This window comes from Notolepis coatsorum (genome assembly GCF_963971535.1).
Source record: "Notolepis coatsorum genome assembly, chromosome: 6".
Classification (NCBI taxonomy): Eukaryota; Metazoa; Chordata; class Actinopteri; order Aulopiformes; family Paralepididae; genus Notolepis; species Notolepis coatsorum.
Window position 1 is genome coordinate 15,182,034 of NC_140170.1, and position 25,500 is coordinate 15,207,533.

The 25,500-nt window shown below is 48.0% G+C and overlaps 1 protein-coding gene across 1 annotated transcript; it reads right to left on the minus strand.

Moving 5' to 3' along the window:
• Positions 1 to 2,218: 2,218 nt before the first annotated feature.
• LOC311231228 (inositol hexakisphosphate kinase 2-like) lies at positions 2,219 to 21,432 on the minus strand (the record flags this gene model as incomplete). Its single annotated transcript, XM_084317771.1, has 5 exons — positions 20,759 to 21,432; positions 10,723 to 10,948; positions 7,526 to 7,686; positions 5,977 to 6,152; positions 2,219 to 2,833 (listed from the first exon to the last, which is right to left on the minus strand). The coding sequence occupies exons 1-5, from the start codon at positions 21,012 to 21,014 to the stop codon at positions 2,219 to 2,221; spliced, it is 1,434 nt and encodes a 477-aa protein (XP_084173897.1). The 5' UTR covers positions 21,015 to 21,432.
• Between the last annotated feature and the right edge of the window lie 4,068 nt (positions 21,433 to 25,500).

Sequence of the window (25,500 nt, forward strand, 5' to 3'; positions counted from 1 at the left end):
ACAGAAACAAGAGTGTACATGAATGAATCATAATCATAGCTACCTACCTCTCATACTAGTCTACCCATATAACTCTGTATGAGAGAATGTTCAATAGTGCTGTATTATACCTTTACCACATGTGTGAAACTCTGAATATACCTGCACATAATCCTTCTAAACCTGCATATAACCCTGTATGATATACCCCAGCCTATATATATTTATTCTTACCGCATTTATATATCCATCAACATCCGGCTGTACATACCTGCATATAATCCTTTTTACATAGCTGTATATACTATCTATATCTGTACATATCTCTTACTAGTTACACTGCTGGCCAGTATGACTTACTACCATAGTGTCTTTATACCTGTATCACTGTACATATTAATACTATATCTATATCTGTACATATCTCTTACCTACTCTCACTAGTTACACTGCTGGCCAGTATGACTTACTACCATAGTGTCTTTATACCTGTATCACTGTACATATTAATACTATATCTATATCTGTACATATCTCTTACCTACTCTCACTAGTTACACTGCTGGCCAGTATGACTTACTACCATAGTGTCTTTATACCTGTATCACTGTACATATTAATACTATATCTATATCTGTACATATCTCTTACCTACTCTTACTAGTTACACTGCTGGCCAGTATGACTTACTACCATAGTGTCTTTATACCTGTATCACTGTACATATTAATACTACAACTCTGTACATACATCTGATTAGCACTACGCTCAGTAGTACTAATTTATATATTTTATACCCAGTTTAATCACCTGTACGTTGTGTATCACTGTTGCACTTTACTGTTACATTTGCACTCTGGTTGGATGCCAAACTTCTTTTAGTTGTAACTGTAATTGTGCTGCATGATGACGATACATTTGAACCTAATCTAATCCAAGTCTTAGGTCTAGAGACATAATCAGATGACACTTCTTTTATTTTTTTACCACAAAACAAATATCTTTATTTCCAACATACTGTGGACACACAGGTATACAAGAGAGGTTTCTGCACTTGCAAAAAAAAATAAAACAGAAGAACGTTCATTTAAAAAGAGTCCATATCAGAACAGAAAGATCCGAACACAAACATATAGAGCAGTAATGTGGAATGTAGTCATCGTCTAAAATGTCTATTTTTTTCTCGTTTCGTAATTTAATTTTTTTAACTAACATTTCAAATAAATAAGTCTTTATATAAAGTCCTTTTTTCATCTACCGTTCTCATCGATAATAATTCTCTTCTTTTAGTCACCGGTTAAGGAATGAAGAGGAGGAGCACATGGGTCGGACGACGTAGAAAGTGACGAGGACGCCGTCGCCATGACGACCCCCCCCCCCCCCCCCTTTCAAAGCAACCGCCGTTCAGAGGCGGGAGAGAGAGAGTGCGTGGCGGGCGGGCGGGCGGGGGAGGGGCAGGAAATGGTGGAGAGAAAAAACATAAAAAAGGCAAATCCCTTCTTCTACGGCGCCAAGAATCGTCTCGTTCTTCTGCCAAAAAGTTAATTTAACAAGCGCCAAAAAAACAACAACAACAACGACGACGCCACAAAATCCAGTGGCATTTTAGAGTCTTATATAGAAAAAGACAAGTGCGACAAAAACCCACGTCGACGCACAAAAGAACTAGGTGGTCAACCTGCTGCTGCTACAATATGGCCGACCTCGCCCGCCCAGGCCAGCAGTACAGTCTGTACACAGCCTGCTCTCGGTCATCACTACGTGCTGCTGTGCTGTTTGTTGGGGGAACCACGGTCCAAACTCCACCGTCCAACCGAGCCACGCCCGCCGAGGACTACAGCTGCGTGTTCGACGCTGTCCCCCGCTGTTACAGTAAGGGAAGTAGTCTATAACAGAGGGAGGGGCGGAGGGGGGAAGGAAGAGCCGCACAGGATGCCTCTCCTACCGCGTTTACAAAGTGAAGGGGCGTTTCGCAGAGACGGGGGGGGGGGGGGGGGGGGGGGGGCAGAGGGGACCACGGGGAGTGCGAGGGAGGGGCACTGGACCCCAACGACTACGGTCCCTACCGCGAGCTTCACCCCCCCCCCCCCCTTCCCCCAAGAGGTCAGAGGTCACACATGCGAGCGTTCGGACAACGGCCCTCGTCGTCGTCGGAGCTTTCCCGCTCGGCACACTTTTGTGTCCCCCCCCCCCCCCCCCCAGGACTGGCACGAGCCCCCCCCCCCCCCCCCCCGCCCGCTCAGTCGGCACTGTGGTCCTCCAGCTGGGAGATGATGGTGATCAGGTTCTGGAGGCCGAAGATGTAGCCGCTGTCCTGCCCCTCGTGCACCACGCTGTCCTCCCCGTAGTGGCGGCAGGTGGTGTGGGCGAAGTCGATCATGCGCACGTCCACCCGCGTGCCCCCGGCCTCCCCGCCCCCGCCGCCGCGAGAGGTGCGGGCGCCGCCGCTGCCGCTCCCTCCGCTGGACACGCCGGAACCCCCAGCCGACGCAGAGGAGCGCGGGGGGAAGCCGTAGGCCCCTCCCTCCCCCCGCTGCCCCTCCTCCTCCTCCTCGTCCGAGGGCTCGTCCTCGTCGCCCTCCTCCCCGCCGCGGTGCCGGGGCCTGGGCGTGCGGGGCGGCTGCCCGTCGTAGATGATGAGCAGGGAGCTGGAGTAGAAGCGGTAGGACTCGCAGACCTCCAGCGCCGCCTTCATCTCCCGCAGGCGCCGCAGCACCGGGGAGAGCAGCTCGCGCCGCAGACGCCGGCCGTCGTGGAAGAACTGGAACAGCGCCTCCTTGAAGCCCGGCAGCGTCAGCTTGCGGCCGTGGTACTTGTTCATGAACATCAGCTGGCTGGAGTCGGACTGGTACACCTGCGGGGGGGGGGGGGTAACATGAGTAACACTGCAGCTCCCGCTGTTCCAACCATACAGTCATGCTTGAAAATGTATATATGCCTCGTCTCCATTAGCCGTGTTCAGCCGCGTCTCTACTTTCCGTAGCTCCATTTCTGCAGACCCCTCTCTGATTGGTTGAGCCCATTTCTGCAGACCCCTCTGATTGGTTGAGCGAAGCCCATCTCTGATTGGTTGAGCAAAGCCCCTCTGATTGGTTTTAGCTCGTCACGCGGTAAAAGGCGGATGTAATGTTATATCAAGAAGATAAAAAGAAATGTACTACCAGATTCGCGTATAACGTTATTTCGCGGTTTATTCATAACGTTATGCACATTTCACAACACAGCCAGCTGTCAGAAACTGTACATTGTAACGTTATATAACATAACGTTATGTTATTTCGCGGTTTATTCACATAACGTTATTTCACGTGACAAGTTCAACACAACCCAGCTGTCAGAAACTGTACATTGGGGCGGTTTGAATCACTGTTTAGTGTTTACACTCCCCACTTACTGTAACTGTACCATGACGCACTCCCCACTTACTGTAACTGTACCATGTTCTACATATAACCTCATCTCATCATGCACCTTGTTGTGTATCCTGTTTATCTTTCCTCATTATTATATTCAGAGTTAATTATATTGTTTACACTGTCTTTCTTCTATTATAACCCTGCCCATTTGATGTTCCCAAATCATATTCAGAAAGTATCACAGAGACTTCTATTGACCAAGGAATTAGTTATTATTAGTAAGACACAACATTTCCGTAGCAATCCGAAGTGACATTGACCACCACTCTCTTAAGGCATTAACTGGGTTAATTAATATAAATGTTATATTGTAACTGTCTAGTTACACATTGGTTCCGAAACATGCATGTTCCAGGCTGCAATTAAAACTTTGAATCTGAGAGAGCTCTGGTCAGCGAAGCCGGCGATTATTATTGGTTTTTAATGACAAACCAATTACATAATCCAACATATGTGTAAAGGCACACACAACATATTCCAGTTAACGGTATATTTTTTTAATGATTCGTTATGGCGTAATCAATACTTCCATGCGTATAAATTGCGTTCGCAACCTCCATGTTTTGGGGGTATTCATCAGAAAACTCGGATCCGGGATTCGGCTCCCATCCGTCGGGCAAGAACTGTGGGTTTTCAGCCTGGCTCTCTGGAGCTTAACGGAGTTTCGATTCCTGGCTAGAGGAGCTTGTCGCGGCTCATGCGCATGCGCGCGGCCAATCAGAGAGGGGTCTGCAGAAATGGGCTCAACCAATCAGAGAGGGGTCTGCAGAAATGGGCTCAACCAATCAGAGAGGGGTCTGCAGAAATGGCGCTACGGAAAGTAGAGACGCTGTTCAGCCTGGCTGGGGCTAGCCATGGTCTAGCATGGTATGGTATGGTTGGGTTTGTGTCTCCATTAGCCATGTCCAGCCTGGCTGGGGCTAGCCATGGTCTAGCATGGTATGGTATGATGGTTGGGTTTGTGTCTCCATTAGCCATGTCCAGCCTGGCTGGGGCTAGCCATGGTCTAGCACAGTGGTTCTCAAACTACGGGTCGCGACCCAAATTGGGGTCACGGGTAGGTGACAGTGGGGTCGGGTCGTGCATTGGCAAGTAAAAAGAAAATCTATACAAACATCTATATATTTCTTTTAAAAAAAATTATTTTATATTCTCGCAAAACATTTTGGCTAAATATGCCTTGTTTTATAAATTTGTATTGATAACATAGTGCTGTAATAAAATGTTCTAATAAATATGCATGATCAAGTTCAACAACGTGTGCTTTTATTTTGATATTCTTTAATTCCACGTTGAAATTACGTGATACATTAAGTGTGGGGTCGCCAAAGAAAAATCCTAAATAAAATGGGGTCTGGGTATAAAGAAGTTTGAGAACCCCTGGTCTAGCATAAGATAAGATATTCCTTTATTGATCCCCTTGGGGAAATTCAGGAAATGGTATGGTATGGTTGGGTTTGTGTCTCCATTAGCCATGTTCAGCCTGGCTGGGGCTAGCCATGGGCTGATGATACAACAACAGTCTCAGCCAGGTTTGACCAGGTTCTAAAAAACAACAGAGACACTCACAACTGTACCCAACTAATATGAGACATGGATATAGCACAAGGCAAGCATTAGATTCATGCTTTACTTTACCTCTACCAAAAACAAATGCTCTGAAAAAGACGGTAATGTATAGAGCAGTTGCTTATTGGAATAAAATACCCAGAAATATAACTATGGTAAGGAACAAATTTATGTCTAAAAAAAAAGTAAAAAATTGCGCTCAGGAATAACGAGTTACATTTTGGTCTTATTATGGAAATTAGTATGGAAATATAAAGGTGATCGGTGACTTGAGAAAAGTTATGCTAAATTATGAGTTAAAATCATATAAATGATTTTGAACTGTTTTGTTCTTATGGACTATGTAATTTGTATTTTATGATTGGAGAATTGTGATATCAAACTTATGAATATTGAGTGAGCTTTTATTCACAGTTTTGTTCGTTGTGATGTTTTCTTGTGAGTACTTCAATGTTTGTGGTTTTATATTTTATTTTTTAACTTTTTTTGTGTGCGTTTGTATTTTTAACGTTTCGACCAAAGTGAGTAGTCTCACTTTGTATTCGGCTTTGGCTCAGGGGTAGTAGAGTGGGTCGTCCAATGATCGAAGGGTTGGTGGTTCGAATCCCGCTCAAGCCCATGTCCATCCCACTGCCGTTGTGTCCTTGGGCAAGACACTTAACCTACTTGCCTCGTATGAATGTGTATGCATGTGAATGAATGTTGGTGGTGGTCGGAGGGGCCGTAGGCGATGATTATTCGCCACGCTTCCGTGAGTCTGCCTGCAATTGTAGCTTACCACCACCGGCATGACTGTGTATGAACAAATAATGGACTCTGTACGCGCTCTGGGGTCACTGGGGTGTCATGAAGAGCGCTATATAAATCCAATCCATTATTTGGTGTGTAGGCTAATGGGGATCCACAATAAAACAACAACAGAGACACGCACCGCGTGCCAGAAAGGCCACAGCCGCGTGGCTAACGGAGACGAGACGCGGCGAGACGTGTGTTCACGCCGCTCCTTCCTCACCTGCATGCCGCAGAGGCGCACCCCGATGGAGGCCGAGGTGCTCTGCTGGCACTTGCGGATCTGGTTGGCCTTCTTCTCCTCGGAGGCGTCGTCGCCGTGCTGCCGCGTGCCCATCTTCAGGTCCAGCACGCAGGGCACGGCGTGGCTCCACGTCAGGTTCTCCAGCAGCAGGAACTCTGCCACACGGAGGGGTCAAGGGCCAACGGGGAGGAGTGGAAACTCCACACGCACACGCATCGTGATCCGTCTTATAGCCGAGATGAACGCCTTTCACTGCCACACGACAGCCTTTCACTGTGACAATACAGAAGGTTAGCTCTTTACTATCACACAACCGACGCCGATGCTCCATCATTAGCATCATTAGCTCCGCGGATGCGGAGTGCGATAGCAAAGGGTTAACCTTCTGTCGTGTGGCAGTGAAAGGGTTAAACAAGTTGGAACAACTTATCAAAATATAATGCATAATATGCATTTTTCATGCCAAGAGTAAAAAGCCTACCAGTTTGTATTCAGTGTCTCTTTTCAACCAAGAGAAGGCAAGTATAATTTAAGAGGGTTGGGTGTTCTTAAAACATGTCAAAAGAACTCATGTAAAAGCTAGATGCGTTTCAATTTTGGGAGTTCGATTGTGGAATAGCCTTAGTGACGGGTTGAAGTTGTGTATTTAGTTTTTAAGAACGTGTAAAGGATAGGCAAAAGTAAGCATGCGCTTCAGCCTTTTTTTTTTTTTTTTTTTTTTTTCGATCGTTGATTTTGGATTTTGTGTGTGAGCTTTACATTTAGCGATTTCTTTTCTTTTTTCATTTTCCTGTGTGTTTGATCCGTCTGTAAACGAGACCGAAAAATAAACTTGATCCATTCGCCCAAAAGAGAAGAGCTGGCTGGTTCTTAGGGTTCCATCCAGGTCGCTCTGAACGAGGTGAACCGGCTTCTTCCTTCAACGCTTCCAACACCTGGAATGTCCGCCGACTGACTACGAAGGTTCTTCCTTCTCTTCATTTTAAAAGTATGATCTCTGACCACCGCGTGTCGACTTGTAACCGCACCTACATGTGCAGCTGATAAACCCGTGTCTTTGTTTCGTAAGCTTGTCGTCGCTGTAAAAAACGAGGGTAACCTCGCTGTGTCTCACGAGTTGAAATAAAAGGGTTGAAATAGCGATGTTTGATATTGGCTTTTTTACCGATACACCGACATTGTCCAACTCTAAATTTTTCCGATACCAATGTCAACCGATACCGATATATATGCAGGGTCCCCCCCCCCCCCCCCAAACGGAATAATTTCAGGTAACATTACATATCTCTTGGCGTGGAATTAACACAACATTATGCATACTTTTCACAATAAATACAATAAGAATTTGTTCTTACTTGCTTGCCTGGGTAAATAAAGGTTAAATAAATGTAAAAAAAGTTTATAATTTTTTTTGAACCGATATTACATTTTAACGCCAATATCGGCCGATAATATCGGACATCCCTAGTTACTTTGAATTGAAAGGAAGGATGATGGGAGTCGGGGGGCGAAGAGGAGGAAAGGATACTGTATTGGTTGCGGTGCTTGGAGTTGTCCTTCATCCGCTGCAGGTGCTGCTGGTGACAGCGGAGGCTCCAGGGGTTGTGTTTGATCTGCGGGAGCAGCTTCTTGTCCAGGTTGGGGTGGAGGACCTCGCCCCCCTGCTGGTGCTGCTGCTGGGCCTCGTAACTACACAGGGGGGGGGGGGGGGGGACAGGAGGAGCGAGGAGGCGGTCATGAGCAGCCTGCGCTCAATTACAGTTACCCACACACACACATGCGGTGCAGAATGAAATTCAAGGACTTTTCAAGGACTTTCCTCCCCAAGCACTTTTTTTTTTCATTTTTAAACCTTTCACTGCCGCACTAACCAAACGGTTAACCCGTTTCCCCCGGCAACAACACGGAAGGTAACCGTCGGTAGTGTGACAGTAAAGGGTTAACCCCGTCTGTAGTGTGGCAGTGAAAGGGTTAAAGGGATACAATTCACGTTTGAATGCAGTTTTTTTTTTTTATAGACAAATGTATTTGATCCAATATTTATCGCTTAAAAACCAATTTCCCCACAATTAGTTACACTTTAAATAAAAATTATAAAATTTCTTGATTGAAAACAATTCTATTATGGATGAACACTTTCAATGCGAATGGTTGATTTAATTTTTTTTAATGGCAGCCTGAAACATACATGTTTCGGAGGCTGCCATTAAAAAAAAATTTATCTGAGAGTGCTGGTCCGGCTTCCTGCTTTCGTCAACGTATTTCCAATTCTCCCCTCCCCCGTCTTGAACGTTGCTAGACTATGCCTCCCACTGGTCGGCTATAGGGAGGATAGAAGCCTTGCATCACGTGTCCCCTCCGGTACACGAGGAGGCAGGCTGTCGCATCTTTTCGCCGCAGCAGCTCGAACTCTCAGTGGCGAGGAGTAACGCGTGGGAGGCTCACGCTGCCCCCGCTACTTCCTGCTTCCGCCGCACCGGCGTCACCCAACCGACCTGTAGGAGTCGCTGTCCACAACATCCAATCCCCACCCACCGGCTTTCCCACCCTCTAACACTGCCAATTGTGTTAGTATGACGGCCGGCCAAGCCGGAAGCAATGCCGAGAGCTGGGCTCGATACTAGCATATCCTGCGTTAGTGGCGAGCGCCTTGCCCACTGCGCCACGCAGCCGCCTCAAAAATGGGCAGTTTTCAAGGAATTCCAGGCCTCGACATTTTTTGTAAAAAATCAAGCACTTTAACCTCTTCCACCCGTGCGATCCATCGGCGGACCGCAAATGACATCAAGTCATAAATCAATCTGTCTAGACCAGGGGTCTCAAACTCAAATTTTTTATCTCGCACAGATTCCTACCAAACTGTATTTGATCATCAATATAATGCATTTAGGGCTATAAATCACGTTCTGAAGAAAGCTGCAGAAAACGATAAAAACATACTTATACTTTAGACCATATTTTAGTATGAATATGTGAATGAAAAAGTTTAACGTTGCTACACCATGAACAATACATATAGGACATTGAATGGGCCATAATAATGGCAATTTAGCAATAGAATTTAAAAAGTTATAGCCCTGCAAAGAAGGGGAACTTCTCCATAGACAAATAGAGATGGCGAGGGATGGTAAATTATGAATTTAACCCATGGCGATCAAAGTGTTAACTACAACAAGCAATGCTGTTTGTTATTTAAGACAAGGTCGGCCTCGGCACTGACAGATTTGTGTTCATTGTGCTGCTTTTATAAAGCCTCAAATGACGGCTTACAATATTTCATGAAAGCAAAGTGTTTTGTTTGTCTAAGATTTAAAAAGGTTTAAACTTTACAGCACTGACAAAGTTGAACAAAGTGCTGTACAAGTCCCAAAAAAAATATATATATATATATATTTTTTTACTTTGATGTCAAGTAGGGGGCAGCAAAATATCATCCAGCGGGCCGCAATTGGCCCGCTGGCCGCGAGTTTGAGACCCCTGGTCTAGACTGTCGTTTTAAAACGTATTCAAGTATAATCATCATAACCATGTCACAACAGCAGTTATAATGTATATTATCATCAATACGTTAGTTTACCAATAGGTTAAAGTGTTATTAGATAGATTCTCGTTTTACTATTGTTTTGGCCGCGAAAGCCGACCATTTGACAAATTTAATGTCGGGAATTGTAGTTTTTTGCTGCATTTTGTAGAGGACACAGAGAGCTTTCGATGAACGACACTTCCCAAAGGCCTCTATGGGGTTTCAAGCAAATTACTTCCGTATGATTTTCTTTTATATCTCTTATTACTCGGGATAATAAACCACAAAACTTAACGTTATTGGCATATATGGGAGCGCCGTTAGTTTGTCTCCTCTATTTCTAGCATGTACATTTACATTTGTCATTTAGCTGACGCTTTTTTGTTTTGTTTGTTTTTTGATCCACTTTTTCTCCCATTTTCTATATTTTCTCCCATCCCAATTTCGTATCATCCAATTCAACCCTCCCCTGTCACGAACGCTGTTTCTTGCCTCCCACAAGCCGGCTGCAATGTGGACTAAGTCATACATAGCACAAGTCCCCTCCGGTACTTGAGGTAACGGCAGTCGCATCTTTTCACCTGCGCAGCGCGATCTCTCCGTGGCGAGGAGTAACGCGTGGGAGGCTCACGCTGCCCCCGACACTTCCTGATTCTACTGCGCAGGCGCACCAACCGACCTGTAGGAGTCGCTGTCCACAACGCCCGATCCCCACCCATCAGTTTCCCACCCCCTAATACGGCCAATGTGTATTAGTACGGACGACCAGCTAAACTGAAAGCAAATGTGGAGCGCTGGGCTCGAACAGGCAAGCCCAGCGCCTTGCCCACTACGCCACATAGCCGCACCATTTAGCTGACGCTTTTATCCAACAATTAAATTTGAAATTCGTTTCAAAATGGTGGCACCCTGGCAAAAATAAAAAAGCTACTGTACATACAGTAGATTTCATTATCTGTTCTTATGCACGCCTGGTGATACTAAATCCAAATTGAAGGAACTCGTGCAAAATCTGCCACGTCGCGCCCCGGCCTTTTCCCGACGTTTTTGCTGATGGAAGTGCATTGGGAAATTGTGCCCCCCACCGAGTCCTACCCCCGGGAGGGATCTCACAGCGATCCGTGCACGGGAGCGTGCGCAAAATCCCCCAAATCATGCTGTATGCAGACGACATACGCGCCTGCGTTCTTCACTCTGCTCACCTCATGATCTTGTCCTCCTTGCGGTTCTGCCTCTGGCTCCGGTCTTTGCCGTAATTGTCGCTCTCCAGGAGGGAGGAGGGCGGCTTCTTGTTGCCCCACTTGAGCATCTTACTCTTGGGCTCGCAGTCCGCCAAGGGGTCCTTGTTCTCCAAGTCCCCCTGGAGGGGGTAGGCGATGAGGCACAGGTTCCCCTCCTCGTCCTCCTCGAAGCTGACCGACACCACGCCTGAGGGAGGGAGAGGGGGAGGGAGAGAGCGAGGTAGAGGTGGAGAGAGAGAGGAACAGTCGGTTAGCACCGCGCGTCGGGACTAGTCTTAATAATGTTTGGCCAGAGAGAGACCTCCTAAAAAACAGCTCTTACCAAAATGTCTCCTGCCTCCAGACATTTCTGCAAGAGAGATACACACACACACCACAACAACTCTACGGAGAGGATATGCGACAGCGAGAGGGGGGGGAGGGGCAACATAAGGAGGCAGTAGGGACAATATACAGCATCATCATGTAGCCAGAAAAACAAACAACAACTCATAACCCAGGAAGTGGAGACACAAAACACCACAGGAGGCTCGACTGGGTTTAAAACGGATCAGATCCTTTATTGAAAACCACCAAAACAACGCCTATAAACAATGACAGCCGATAATACAGATCAAAAGAGTTTCACTTCCAAAGCAGCCAGATGTGACACGAGGAAAGAAGACAACCCTTTCCAAAAAATAAAAAATAAAAAACACAAACCCACCGATGAACAATAGCCAGACAAAACCGATGCAAACAGGGAAAGCAACCACAGGTCATAGTTAGTTCACAGACATTATTCACAAATACGCCATGATTTAATGAAAATTCAGAAGAACCCCCCCCCCCCCTCCCAAAACATTTTTATCGAGGCATGTTTTCCCACAGACCACACATGGATTTCTGTTCGGACATTCCCTTTTTCGACAAAGTTAATTTTTTTGGGGAATAATTCATGACACAAACTTCCAACACAAATAAAGAGACAGAAGACCAACAGAAAAACAAGAGGCGTGGGAGAACGTGTCGCTGGAAGGAACTGGCTGTACATACTGTACTCTGAATCCCCCCCAAACGGCCCGTTTATCACACTCTCCCCAAACAGTCGACCCTTCCCTCAACCCTAGAGGCTCCTGGGGGCGTGAATACCACAGCTGAAGGACTGGACACGCACGCACTCCATACAGGAAGGAGAGAGGGAGGGAGAGAGGGAGGGAGAGTGATGGGAGGGCAGGCAGGCGTGTCCGGGAGCGGACAGAGATAGGAAAGGGAGAGAGGGGGGTCGGATGAGGAAGGAACCCCGCTCGAAAACAAACAAGATAACAACGGCTAAATCCAGCGCCCCCCCCCCGCGGGAGTCTCGATACAATGACCACTGGTTAACCCTTTCACTGTGACAATACAGAAGGTTAGCCCTTTACTATCACCGCGGATGCGGAGCTACTGATGCTAACGATGGAGCATCGCCGTCGGTTGTGTGATAGTAAAAGGGTTAACCTTCTGCCGTGTGGCAGTGAAAGGGTTAAAAACAACACGTCTGTGACCAGCAGGGGGCAGGTGCAGTGACTCACAGTGGAAAGGCGAGGCGTTTAACCCTTTCACTGCCACACTACAGAAGGTTAACCCTTTTACTATCAACACTACAGACGCCGTTGCCGTTAACCTTCCGTGTTGTCGCAGTGAAAGGGTTAACCTGTTTGGTAGTGCGGCAGTGAAAGGGTTTAAAACAAAACACAACGAGGACAGACCGGCTTGAGGGGGCGACATGGCAGGCTCTGGGACCCAGGGGCATCCGTCTGTTCTCCGACAGAGGCAGCCCTTTAAGTGATGTCATGAGTCACTCTTCTGCAGAATTCTCAGGCTTTTAACCCCTTCCTGACCGTGGTGTAAGTAAGTGAGAGTGTGAGATAGTGTGTGAGATAGTGTGTGTGTGTGTGTGTGTGCAAATGAGGAGCAGAAGAGAAGGTTTAATAGATACATATCCCTCACCTACTCTCGCTAGTTACACTGCTGGCCAGTATGACTTACTACCATAGTGTCTTTATACCTGTATCACTGTTACATATTAATATTGCAACTCTGTACATGCATCTGATTAGCACCGTTACTCAGTAGTAGTAGTAGTAGTACTCATTTCTATATTGTATATCCAGTTTTAGCACATTGCATATTACTTTCACACTCTCTAACGGTCACATTTGCACTCTGGTTGGATGCTAAACTGCATTTCGTCGTACTGTACACCGCGATGACGATACACTTGAATCTAATCTCACCGAGATTGGGACGCAGAGCGCTCTGGTTACGGGAACATTCTGGCCGTCGGAACACTCTGTAAGGGGAACCCTCTGCAGTCTCACGCTCCAGGCTCTCAAGAGTCCCCACCTCGACGCCCCCCCCGGGCCGCTTTTAGTCCCACGCTGCATGACCAGGGAGTCGAGGAAGATGGGGTGTCTTCTTCCGTTGATCATATCAAGAAGTCTTTAGCACAAACCCGAAACCTTAGCCCCGCACGCAGCCAGGACGGCCATGTGCGCCCCCTCTCCGGACCCTCGGCTGGACGCCCACACCGACCGACGCGTCCAGTGGGACTGCTCGGGTCCTTTTTGGACGTGGTAAAAGGAGCGGCCTTACTTTCTATGGTGTATGGTCTAATAAATGTACAGTTTCCTCCCCCTCGAATGTATATATTTTCCGTTAGGATCTCTGTTAAACAGTACTGTATATTTGTGTATCTTGTATGTCACAAATGTAACAGTACTGTATATCTGTATGTCATCAATGTCATCATGATATATATCTGTCTATCTGTATGTCGTATATTTGATGAATTGAAAATAGGGGACCCTGATGTAAACAAGACGAAAGTCTTTCTCTGGTCTGCATCCCCTTAACAATTGTGTGTATTGAGCCGTACTGTATTGTACCCATTCTGCAATCTGTTAAATAAAGTTTTCAATCAATCAATCAATCATACACCGGTTCACCTTGTGGTCGCGTGCGTCTCCGATATCCTCCGTGAGCCACCGTACCCCCTGCCATCCAACCCGCACCCGACACTACATTCCAGTGCCTACCCCCCCCCCCCCCCCCCCTACCTCACTCCAGTCCCAACTAACCTCCTGCAAATCGTAATATTAATAGATATTACAGCATTGCATTTTACAACATTACATGGTGATAGGAGAGAGATGTTTTAAAATGTTTAATTAAAAGACGTCTTTTTACTGGTGACTTAACTATAATCTGTTTTTGGACTTTGTACATTTCTGCGTAAAGCACTTTGTAAAACATTGTTTTTAAAACGTGCCATTATAAATAAAGTGTATTATTAGATAAGGACATGGGAGAGAGAGAAACAGGGGGAATTAAGCAATAGAGCAATTGCACACACTCCGTATTAACAGATTGCAGAATGGGTACAGTACAGTACGGCTCAATACACACAATTGTTATTAAGGGGATGCAGACCAGAGAAAGACTTTTGTCTTGTTTACATCAGGGTCCCCCATTTTCAATTCATAGTGACATACATGATGATGACATACAGATAGACAGTACTGCTACATCTATACATTTATGACATACCAGATCTACAAATACAGTACTGTTTGTGATACAAAAAGAGTTTAAGAAAAAGAGTACCGGTACATTTGACGTAGAAACTGTACATTGGAGGAGGTTGGGTATAGGTGAAGGTTAACCCTTTCACTGCGCCACACTACCAAATGTTAACCCTTTCACTGCGACAATACACAGAAGGTTAACCCTTTCACTGCCACACGACAGCAGGTTAACCCTTTCACTACCAGACTACAGAAGGTTAACCCTTTCACTACCAGACTACAGAAGGTTAACCCTTTCACTGCCACACTAGACGGTTAACCCTTTCACTACCACGCTACAGCAGGTTAACCCTTTCACTACCACTAGAGAAGGTTAACTTTCACTATCACACTACAGAAGGTTAACCCTTTCACTACCACACTACAGAAGGTTAACTTTCACTATCACACTACAGCAGGTTAACCCTTTCACTACCACACTACAGAAGGTTAACTTTCACTATTACTAGGCATTTGTTTTGTGGCATCAACATTATATAGTTACACGTTATATAGTTACACATCAGCGTATTTACCCAAACATAGCAACGTCCGATGACGACATAGATAGCAAGCGTTAGGCCTGCCACGATAACACGGACAGTGACTGACAAGGGGCACTGGTTCCGCCTCATTAAAACAAACGCGCAAATAGCAATTAATCGCGCCCGTCAAAATCATTGCATTCATTTTAATTATCGCAGCAATTAATCGATTTATTGCTTATCGCGGCAGGCCTAACTATTACACTACAGAAGGTTAACCTTCTTAAACGAAATTACCTACCTGGGTTCCATCCTAGAGGCAAATCTTTCCTGTGACAAAATGGCATCCAATGTAATAAAAAAAGTCAACCAACGAACTAGATTCTTGTACCGGATCTCCTCTCTGGTAAACAAGAATACCCTGAAGACTCTGGCAGGAGCACTCATTCAAGGGTACTATGACTATGCGTGCACCTCATGGTACCAAAGTACCTCAAAGGCGCTTAAAACAAAATTACAAACATCACAAAACAAACTGGTCAGACTACTACTTGACCTGAACCCCAGAACTAGAGATGTTCCGATACCATTTTTCCCTTTCCGATCCGATTCCGATACCTAAGCTTTGGGTATCGGCCGATACCGATATTTATCCGATACCAGTGCATACATTTTTTTTTTTAAATTATATAAATTATACTTTTTTTTTTTTTTTTTTTTTTTTTGATACTGTTATACTGTTTTTTAGTAATAACTAGAACGTATAGTATTTATTCAACAACAGGTGATTGTATAGATTTGTATTAGTATCATTAATCAATGAGTATGGGCTGCAGCACTGCAGATATACCCTACTCCAATGATCCACACGGACATTAAACGGTGTTGCACTCGCTACTCAGTGGCTCTGCAGATATACCCTATTCAGTCTGTAAGCTAGTGGCAGATAGAACGTTCATGTTGTGGTTTTTGATGCAAAATAAATATTCAACATTCTCTTTTGAAACTCCGCCTCAGACTCTTATCCTTTGGCACTTGCTGTACTTTGCTTGCAGGTCTGCAGCCATTATTGCTGGATTATGTGAATAGCACCAACTTTAGACACGGTAACGTTATCAAGCTAAGCTAACTGACCTAGCGCGTCTTCCCGCATTGATAACGTTAGTAATAGTCAGCTAACGCTAGTCCGTAGCTACTTAACTTAAATACAATTCACCGTGGGTGCATTATTGTTGATAGACGGTCACGGACAGTGTTAGGTCCTGGAGAAAGGACAGGCGATCATCTGATTTGATGTAACGTTAAAAGCGGATGTTGTTCCAACTAGCTATCTTTCCAGCTAATGCTATCATAACACCAGCCAAACACAGCCCGATTCCCGTCCGAGCTCCCCGTCACACCGCACTGTCGGGGACAATGGAATTTAAGAAAGTGTATCTGCTGTTAAAATGACACAGCATCACACTTTAAAACATGTTCATTTTATAATCCTCACTCTCCGCAGGACTCGGCAGGAGATAAATTACATCATGGGATCGGAGGCTAGAATTTACGTGTACTCGCCGATACCGATACCAGCGTTTTAGGCAGTATCGGCGGCATTTCCGATACCAGTATCGGTATCGGAACAACTCTACCCAGAACCCACCTCACCCCTGCCCACTTTGACAACCTAGGATGGCTTAGAGTAGACGACAGAGTACAGCAACTTGCAATGGACCTGGTCTACAAGATACACTATACGACCGGGGTGCCCATGTACATGTCAAAATACTTCCCAAAGGTCAGTGAATACCACAACCACTACACCAGAGGGAGCTCCACAAATCATGTTAAACCCAGATTCGGCTCAAACAAGGGACTAAACACGTTTCGCAATTATGCCACAACAATGTGGAACGCCCTACCCAAAGCTGTAAAGGAATGTGAATCCCTGCCCACATTCAAAACCTCTCTTAAAGAGCACCTACGGGAGGCTGCAATTCGAAACTGGCCACCGTAAATGCCCAAAACCCCCACCACCTCCTAATAGACAGTCTCCTCCCCACCGCATGTATATATTCCCTCCCCGCCGTATGTATATTTCTCTCCCACCCACCCACCCCCTCCTAATGTACAGTCCCCTCCCCATCATATGTATATACTCTGTCAGGATCTAGGGGTAACAGTACTGTATATTTGAATACCGTTTATGTCACAAATGTATCAGTACTAAATACCTATATGTCCCTATGCCATAAATGTCATGCATGTTGTGTATGTCATAAATGTCTATATGAATTGAAAATGGGGGACCCTGATGTAAACAAGACAAACGTCTTTCTCTGGTCTGCATGACTGCATCCCCTTAACAATTGTGTGTATTGAGCCTAGAGCTGCCGCGGTATTGATGTTTTCCTTACCGCACACATTTGCAATATATTTCCTACCGCCGCGGTATTACCGCACACACACAAAAAAAAAAGTTTGAATGCATTTTTTTTGTAGTCTACTCTTTATATAGCATATAGCCTGCCTCTAGTCTAAATGTCTATCTTTAGAGGATGACTTTGCAGCATGAATATTGTTTGGGATTCGGCATGCACGCATTCGTTATTAAAAGTGAAACACTGATTCGAAGTCTCCCCTCGGTGTCGCGCCCGCCGGTTACCCCCCCGACCCTTTCTTCTTCTTATTATTATAACGTTACTACTTATGATTACAAAGGCATTCGATTTGTGGCATTAACGTTAGTATAGTTACACATTCGTATTTACCGGACCACATAGCAAGGCAAGCGTTACTCAATTAATATCTAAGTTCCTTTCTTTGCTCAGAGCGTGCCGAGTTGTACCCATTCTGCGGTCTGTTAATAAAGTTTTCAATCAGACAAGTGTATAGAACGAAGGGCTTTTATTATAACATTTCGTTGCAGTAAAATCATTATGCCTCGTTCCCTGAGGAGCGACGGTACGTCGGTAATACACTCCGGTCTCCGGTGGGAGCTAACGTATATTAGCCGTGTTGTGACTGAGCTCTGATCAATGGCTGAGATTCAGGAAGTAAAAGCACTGCAAGACGATCCAACGTGTGAAGCGTCTCTCTTCTGACCAATCAGTGGTCTGCAATGTTTCATGTGACTTTTCTGGTACCCAATAGGGTCGCTTGGAATCTCGACAGAGAAGTAGGGTATATCTGCAGAGCCGCAAGCCCAACGAGAGCGTAATAATAATAATAATATAATAAAAAACAGCGGTGATGCCGGTATTCAGCCCAACGCTGCGGTGGGCATGATGTAACAGCGATACCGCGGTAATACCGATACCGCGGCAGCTCTAATTGAGCCGTACTGTATTGTACCCATTCTGCAATCTGTTAAATAAAGTTCTCATTCATTCATTCAACCTTTCACTACCACACTACTAGAGACGGTTAACCCTTTCACTACCACACTACAGAAGGTTAACCATTTCACTACCACACTACAGGCGGTTAACCCTTTCACTACCACACTACAGACGGTTAACCTTCTCACTACTCGGTAGTGTGATGATAGTAAAGGGTTTAGGGAGCAGCTCTTACATTTGTACTGGGGGTTAGGGTTAGTGTGATAGTAAAGTGTTTAGAGATCCTAACCCTCACCTTTGTACTGGGGGTTAGGGTTAGTGTGATAGTAAAGTGTTTAGAGATCCTAACCACAGTCTCTGGAGCGTAATAGTAAGAAGCATTTTGTATGAAAGTATTCTGTACTTCTGTATGACAACTATTAAAGAAACTTGAAACTTGAAACCGCATCTTTGTACTGGGGGTTAGGGTTAGTGTTAGTGTGATAGTAAAGGGTTTAGACCACCTAACCCTCACCTTTGTACTGGGGGTTAGTGTTAGTGTGATAGTAAAGGGTTTAGAGACCCTAACCTAACCCTTACCTTTGTACTGGGGGTTAGGGTTAGTGTTAGTGTGATAGTAAAGGGTTTAGACCCCCTAACCCTCACCTTTGTACTGGGGGTTAGTGTTAGTGTGATAGTAAAGGGTTTAGAGACCCTAACCTAACCCTTACCTTTGTACTGGGGGTTAGTGTTAGTGTGATAGTAAAGGGTTTAGAGACCCTAACCTAACCCTTACCTTTGTACTGGGGGTTAGGGTTAGTGTTAGTGTGATAGTAAAGGGTTTAGACCCCCTAACCCTCACCTTTGTACTGGGGGTTAGTGTTAGTGTGATAGTAAAGGGTTTAGAGACCCTAACCTAACCCTTACCTTTGTACTGGGGGTTAGGGTTAGTGTGATAGTAAAGGGTTTAGACCCCCTAACCCTCACCTTTGTACTGGGGGTTAGGGTTAGTGTTAGTGTGATAGTAAAGGGTTTAGACCCCCTAACCCTCACCTTTGTACTGGGGGTTAGTGTTAGTGTGATAGTAAAGGGTTTAGAGACCCTAACCTAACCCTTACCTTTGTACTGGGGGTTAGTGTTAGTGTGATGATAAAGTGTTTAGACCCCCTAACCCTCACCTTTGTACTGGGGGTTAGTGTTAGTGTGATAGTAAAGGGTTTAGAGACCCCAACCCTCACCTTTGTACTGGGGGTTAGTGTTAGTGTGATAGTAAAGGGTTTAGAGACCCTAACCTAACCCTTACCTTTGTACTGGGGGTTAGTGTTAGTGTGATAGTAAAGGGTTTAGACCCCCTAACCCTCACCTTTGTACTGGGGGTTAGTGTTAGTGTGATAGTAAAGGGTTTAGAGACCCCAACCCTTACCTTTGTACTGGGGGTTAGTGTTAGTGTGATAGTAAAGGGTTTAGAGACCCTAACCCTCACCTTTGTACTGGGGGTTAGTGTTAGTGTGATAGTAAAGGGTTTAGAGACCCTAACCCTTACCTTTGTACTGGGGGTTAGGGTTAGTGTTAGTGTGATAGTAAAGGGTTTAGAGACCCTAACCTAACCCTCACCTTTGTACTGGGGGTTAGTGTTAGTGTGATAGTAAAGGGTTTAGAGACCCTAACCCTCACCTTTGTACTGGGGGTTAGGGTTAGTGTTAGTGTGATAGTAAAGGGTTTAGAGACCCTAACCCTCACCTTTGTACTGGGGGTTAGGGTTAGTGTTAGTGTGATAGTAAAGGGTTTAGAGACCCTAACCCTCACCTTTGTACTGGGGGTTAGGGTTAGTGTTAGTGTGATAGTAAAGGGTTTAGAGACCCTAACCCTCACCTTTGTACTGGGGGTTAGTGTTAGTGTGATAGTAAAGGGTTTAGAGACCCTAACCCTCACCTTTGTACTGGGGGTTAGGGTTAGTGTTAGTGTGATAGTAAAGGGTTTAGAGACCCTAACCCTCACCTTTGTACTGGGGGTTAGTGTTAGTGTGATAGTAAAGGGTTTAGAGACCCCAACCCTTACCTTTGTACTGGGGGTTAGTGTTAGTGTGATAGTAAAGGGTTTAGAGACCCTAACCTAACCCTCACCTTTGTACTGGGGGTTAGTGTTAGTGTGATAGTAAAGGGTTTAGAGACCCCAACCCTTACCTTTGTACTGGGGGTTAGTGTTAGTGTGATAGTAAAGGGTTTAGAGACCCTAACCTAACCCTCACCTTTGTACTGGGGGTTAGTGTTAGTGTGATAGTAAAGGGTTTAGAGACCCTAACCCTCACCTTTGTACTGGGGGTTAGTGTTAGTGTGATAGTAAAGGGTTTAGAGACCCTAACCCTCACCTTTGTACTGGGGGTTAGTGTTAGTGTGATAGTAAAGGGTTTAGAGACCCTAACCCTCACCTTTGTACTGGGGGTTAGTGTTAGTGTTATAGTAAAGGGTTTAGAGATCCTAACCCTCACCTTTGTACTGGGGGTTAGGGTTAGTGTTAGTGTGATAGTAAAGGGTTTAGAGACCCTAACCCTCACCTTAGTACTGGGGGTTAGGGTTAGTGTTAGTGTGATAGTAAAGGGTTTAGAGACCCTAACCCTTACCTTTGTACTGGGGGATGAACTTGCGCACCTCGGGGGGCAGGCTCTTGTAGAACTGGTGCTCCCGGGGGATGAGCGGCTTGCAGATGGTCTGCTCGCCGAAGCGCAGCACGCAGGAGTGACCGCCCACCTGGTGGACGAAGGGTTCGAGCATCACTCCTTCTTTATGACCGGGACCAGGACCGGTGACGGTGGTGGTCCCGGGGTCCGCTGCAGCACGGTCCGCCTGCTGCATGAGGGCCTCCAGAGCGGGACTCATCCTCCTCACTCCACCGCATCGGATCACTGCGCTGGGTGGGCCCACGGTGATGACGTCACGCTCCGTCCGGCTGCTGCTGTTGTTCCGCTCGGTCTCGCGAGAGGACGCTGCTGCTGCTGCTGTTATTCCGCTCGGTCTCGCGAGAGGACGCTGCTGCTCGCGAGGCAGCAAAAAAAAAGATAACGGGCAAGAACAGGAAGAGAGAGAGAGAGAGAGAAAAAAAGAGAGAACAAAATGTTTTAATGTTATTTTAGTTCCGTTATGTGTCCCGAGTCCGGTATCAAGAACGTCGTCCTCCGTTCGCGGTGAAAAAAAATGTCCTTCTTCTACTACGTCGTCGTGACGGTAAACGGTTATTATTTTAGATCTGGAAGGTTCTGTAGCGCGAGGCTGAACAACTGCTGTGACTGACGTCTGAAAGCGAGCGGCGCGCGACCAAATGGATCATAACAGGTTCCCACGCCCCGCCTCCATCCGCGGCTCGACCAATCAGAGAGCCGCGGCTGTCGCTGGGAGGGGACTGTAGCTGGGGACAGGATCAGGCAAACAAAGAAGGAAGGAGAGAGAGAGAGAGGGGGGAGGGGAGAGAGAGAGACAGAGAGAGAGCGAGGGGGAGGGGAGAGAGGGGAGGGAGAGAGAGAGAGGGGGAGGGGAGAGAGAGAGACAGATAGAGCGAGGGGGAGGGGAGAGAGAGAGAGAGAGAGGGAGAGAGGGGGAGGGGAGAGAGAGAGACAGAGAGAGAGCGAGGGGGAGGGGAGAGAGAGAGAGGGAGAGAGAGAGAGGGAGAGAGGGGGAGGGGAGAGAGAGAGACAGAGAGAGAGCGAGGGGGAGGGGAGAGAGAGGGGGAGGGGAGAGAGAGAGACAGAGAGAGCGAGGGGGAGGGGAGAGAGAGAGGGGAGAGAGAGAGAGAGACACAGGGAGGAGAGAGAGACACGGGGGAGGAGAGAGAGACACGGGGGAGGAGAGAGAGACACGGGGAGGAGAGAGAGACACGGGGGAGGAGAGAGAGACACAGGGGAGAGAGAGACACGGGGAGGAGAGAGAGACACGGGGAGGAGAGAGAGACACGGGGGAGAGGGAGAGACACGGGGGAGGAGAGAGAGACACGGGGGAGGAGAGAGAGACACGGGGGAGGAGAGAGAGACACGGGGGAGGAGAGAGAGACACGGGGGAGGAGAGAGAGACACGGGGAGGAGAGAGACACGGGGGAGGAGAGAGAGACACGGGGAGGAGAGAGAGACACGGGGAGGAGAGAGAGACACGGGGGAGAGAGAGAGACACGGGGAGGAGAGAGAGAGACACGGGGAGGAGAGAGAGACACGGGGGAGGAGAGAGAGACACGGGGAGGAGAGAGAGACACGGGGGAGGAGAGAGACGGGGGAGGAGAGAGAGACACGGGGGAGGAGAGAGAGACACGGGGGAGGAGAGAGACACGGGGAGGAGAGAGAGACACGGGGGAGAGAGAGAGACACGGGGGAGGAGAGAGAGACACGGGGAGGAGAGAGAGACACGGGGGAGGAGAGAGAGACACGGGGGAGGAGAGAGAGACACGGGGAGGAGAGAGAGACACGGGGGGAGGAGAGAGAGACACGGGGGAGGAGAGAGAGACACGGGGAGGAGAGAGAGAGACACGGGGGAGAGAGAGAGAGACGGGGAGGAGAGAGAGAGACACGGGGGAGAGAGAGACACGGGGGAGGAGAGAGAGACACGGGGGAGGAGAGAGAGACACGGGGGAGGAGAGAGAGAGACGGGGGAGGAGAGAGAGACACGGGGGAGGAGAGAGAGACACGGGGGAGGAGAGAGAGACACGGGGGAGGAGAGAGAGACACGGGGAGGAGAGAGAGACACGGGGGAGAGAGAGAGACACGGGGGAGGAGAGAGAGACACGGGGAGGAGAGAGAGACACGGGGGAGGAGAGAGAGACACGGGGGAGGAGAGAGAGAGACACGGGGAGGAGAGAGAGACACAGGGGAGAGAGAGAGACACGGGGGAGGAGAGAGAGACACGGGGAGGAGAGAGAGACACGGGGGAGGAGAGAGAGACACGGGGAGGAGAGAGAGAGACACGGGGAGGAGAGAGAGACACGGGGGAGGAGAGAGAGACACGGGGGAGGAGAGAGAGACACGGGGAGGAGAGAGAGACACGGGGAGGAGAGAGAGACACGGGGGAGGAGAGAGAGACACGGGGAGGAGAGAGAGACACGGGGAGGAGAGAGAGACACGGGGAGGAGAGAGAGACACGGGGGAGGAGAGAGAGACACGGGGAGGAGAGAGAGACACGGGGGAGGAGAGAGAGACACGGGGAGGAGAGAGAGACACGGGGAGGAGAGAGAGACACGGGGGAGGAGAGAGAGACACGGGGGAGGAGAGAGAGACACGGGGAGGAGAGAGAGACACGGGGGAGAGAGAGAGACACGGGGAGGAGAGAGAGACACGGGGAGGAGAGAGAGACACGGGGGAGAGAGAGAGACACGGGGAGGAGAGAGAGAGACACGGGGAGGAGAGAGAGACACGGGGGAGGAGAGAGAGACACGGGGAGGAGAGAGAGACACGGGGGAGGAGAGAGAGACGGGGGAGGAGAGAGAGACACGGGGGAGGAGAGAGAGACACGGGGGAGGAGAGAGAGACACGGGGAGGAGAGAGACACGGGGGAGAGAGAGAGACACGGGGAGGAGAGAGAGACACGGGGGGAGGAGAGAGAGACACGGGGGAGGAGAGAGAGACACAGGGAGGAGAGAGAGAGACACGGGGGAGAGAGAGAGAGACGGGGAGGAGAGAGAGAGACACGGGGGAGAGAGAGACACGGGGGAGGAGAGAGAGACACGGGGGAGGAGAGAGAGACACGGGGGAGGAGAGAGAGACACGGGGGAGGAGAGAGAGAGACGGGGGAGGAGAGAGAGACACGGGGGAGGAGAGAGAGACACGGGGGAGGAGAGAGAGACACGGGGGAGGAGAGAGAGACACGGGGAGGAGAGAGAGACACGGGGGAGAGAGAGAGACACGGGGGAGGAGAGAGAGACACGGGGAGGAGAGAGAGAGAGACACGGGGAGGAGAGAGAGACACGGGGGAGGAGAGAGAGACACGGGGGAGGAGAGAGAGACACGGGGAGGAGAGAGAGACACGGGGAGGAGAGAGAGACACGGGGAGGAGAGAGAGACACGGGGAGGAGAGAGAGAGACACGGGGGAGGAGAGAGAGACACAGGGGAGAGAGAGAGACACAGGGGAGAGAGAGACACGGGGGGGAGAGAGAGACACGGGGGAGGAGAGAGAGAGACGGGGAGGAGAGAGAGACACGGGGGAGGAGAGAGAGACACGGGGGAGGAGAGACACGGGGGAGGAGAGAGAGACACGGGGAGGAGAGAGAGACACGGGGGAGAGAGAGACACGGGGGAGAGAGAGACACGGGGGAGGAGAGAGAGACACGGGGGAGAGAGAGAGACACGGGGAGGAGAGACACGGGGGAGGAGAGAGAGACACGGGGAGGAGAGAGACACGGGGGAGAGAGAGAGACACGGGGGAGAGAGAGAGACACGGGGAGGAGAGAGAGACACGGGGAGGAGAGAGAGACACGGGGGAGGAGAGAGAGACACGGGGGAGGAGAGAGAGACACGGGGGAGGAGAGAGAGAGACACGGGGAGGAGAGAGAGACGGGGGAGGAGAGAGAGACACGGGGGAGGAGAGAGAGACACGGGGAGGAGAGAGAGACACGGGGGAGAGAGAGACACGGGGAGGAGAGAGAGACACAGGGAGGAGAGAGAGACACGGGGGAGGAGAGAGAGACACGGGGGAGAGAGAGACACGGGGGAGGAGAGAGAGACACGGGGGAGGAGAGAGAGACACGGGGGAGAGAGAGAGAGACACGGGGAGGAGAGAGAGACACGGGGGAGGAGAGAGAGACACGGGGGAGGAGAGAGAGACACGGGGGAGAGAGAGAGACACGGGGGGGAGAGAGAGGGGAAAACACTAGAGTACTGTATATTTGTAGATCTGATATGTCATAAATGTATAGATGTAGCAGTACTGTCTATCTGTATGTCATGTATGTCCTGATGAATTGAAAATGGGGGACCCTGATGTAAACAAGACGAAAGTCTTTCTCTGGTCTGCATCCCCTTAACTATTGTGTGTATTGAGCCGTACTGTATTGTACCCATTCTGCAATCTGTTAAATAAATGTTTTAATCAATCAATCAATCAATGTGATTTTTAGTTTTAGATATTTATATTTATGTCTTTCTACTATTTAGATTAGATTCAAATGCATTGTCGTCATACAGTACAACAAAAATAAGTTTGACATCCAATCAGAGTGCAAATGTAACAGTAAAGTGCATTAGTAATACACAATGTACAGGTTATTAAACTGGGTATATAACATATACAGTGATACAGGTGTACAGACACTGCTGCTAGTCAGCTGTCATGTTGTTAGCTGTTGAATCACGTCAATCAAGGATTAGAGAGTAACGATCAACTGTCTGTTGC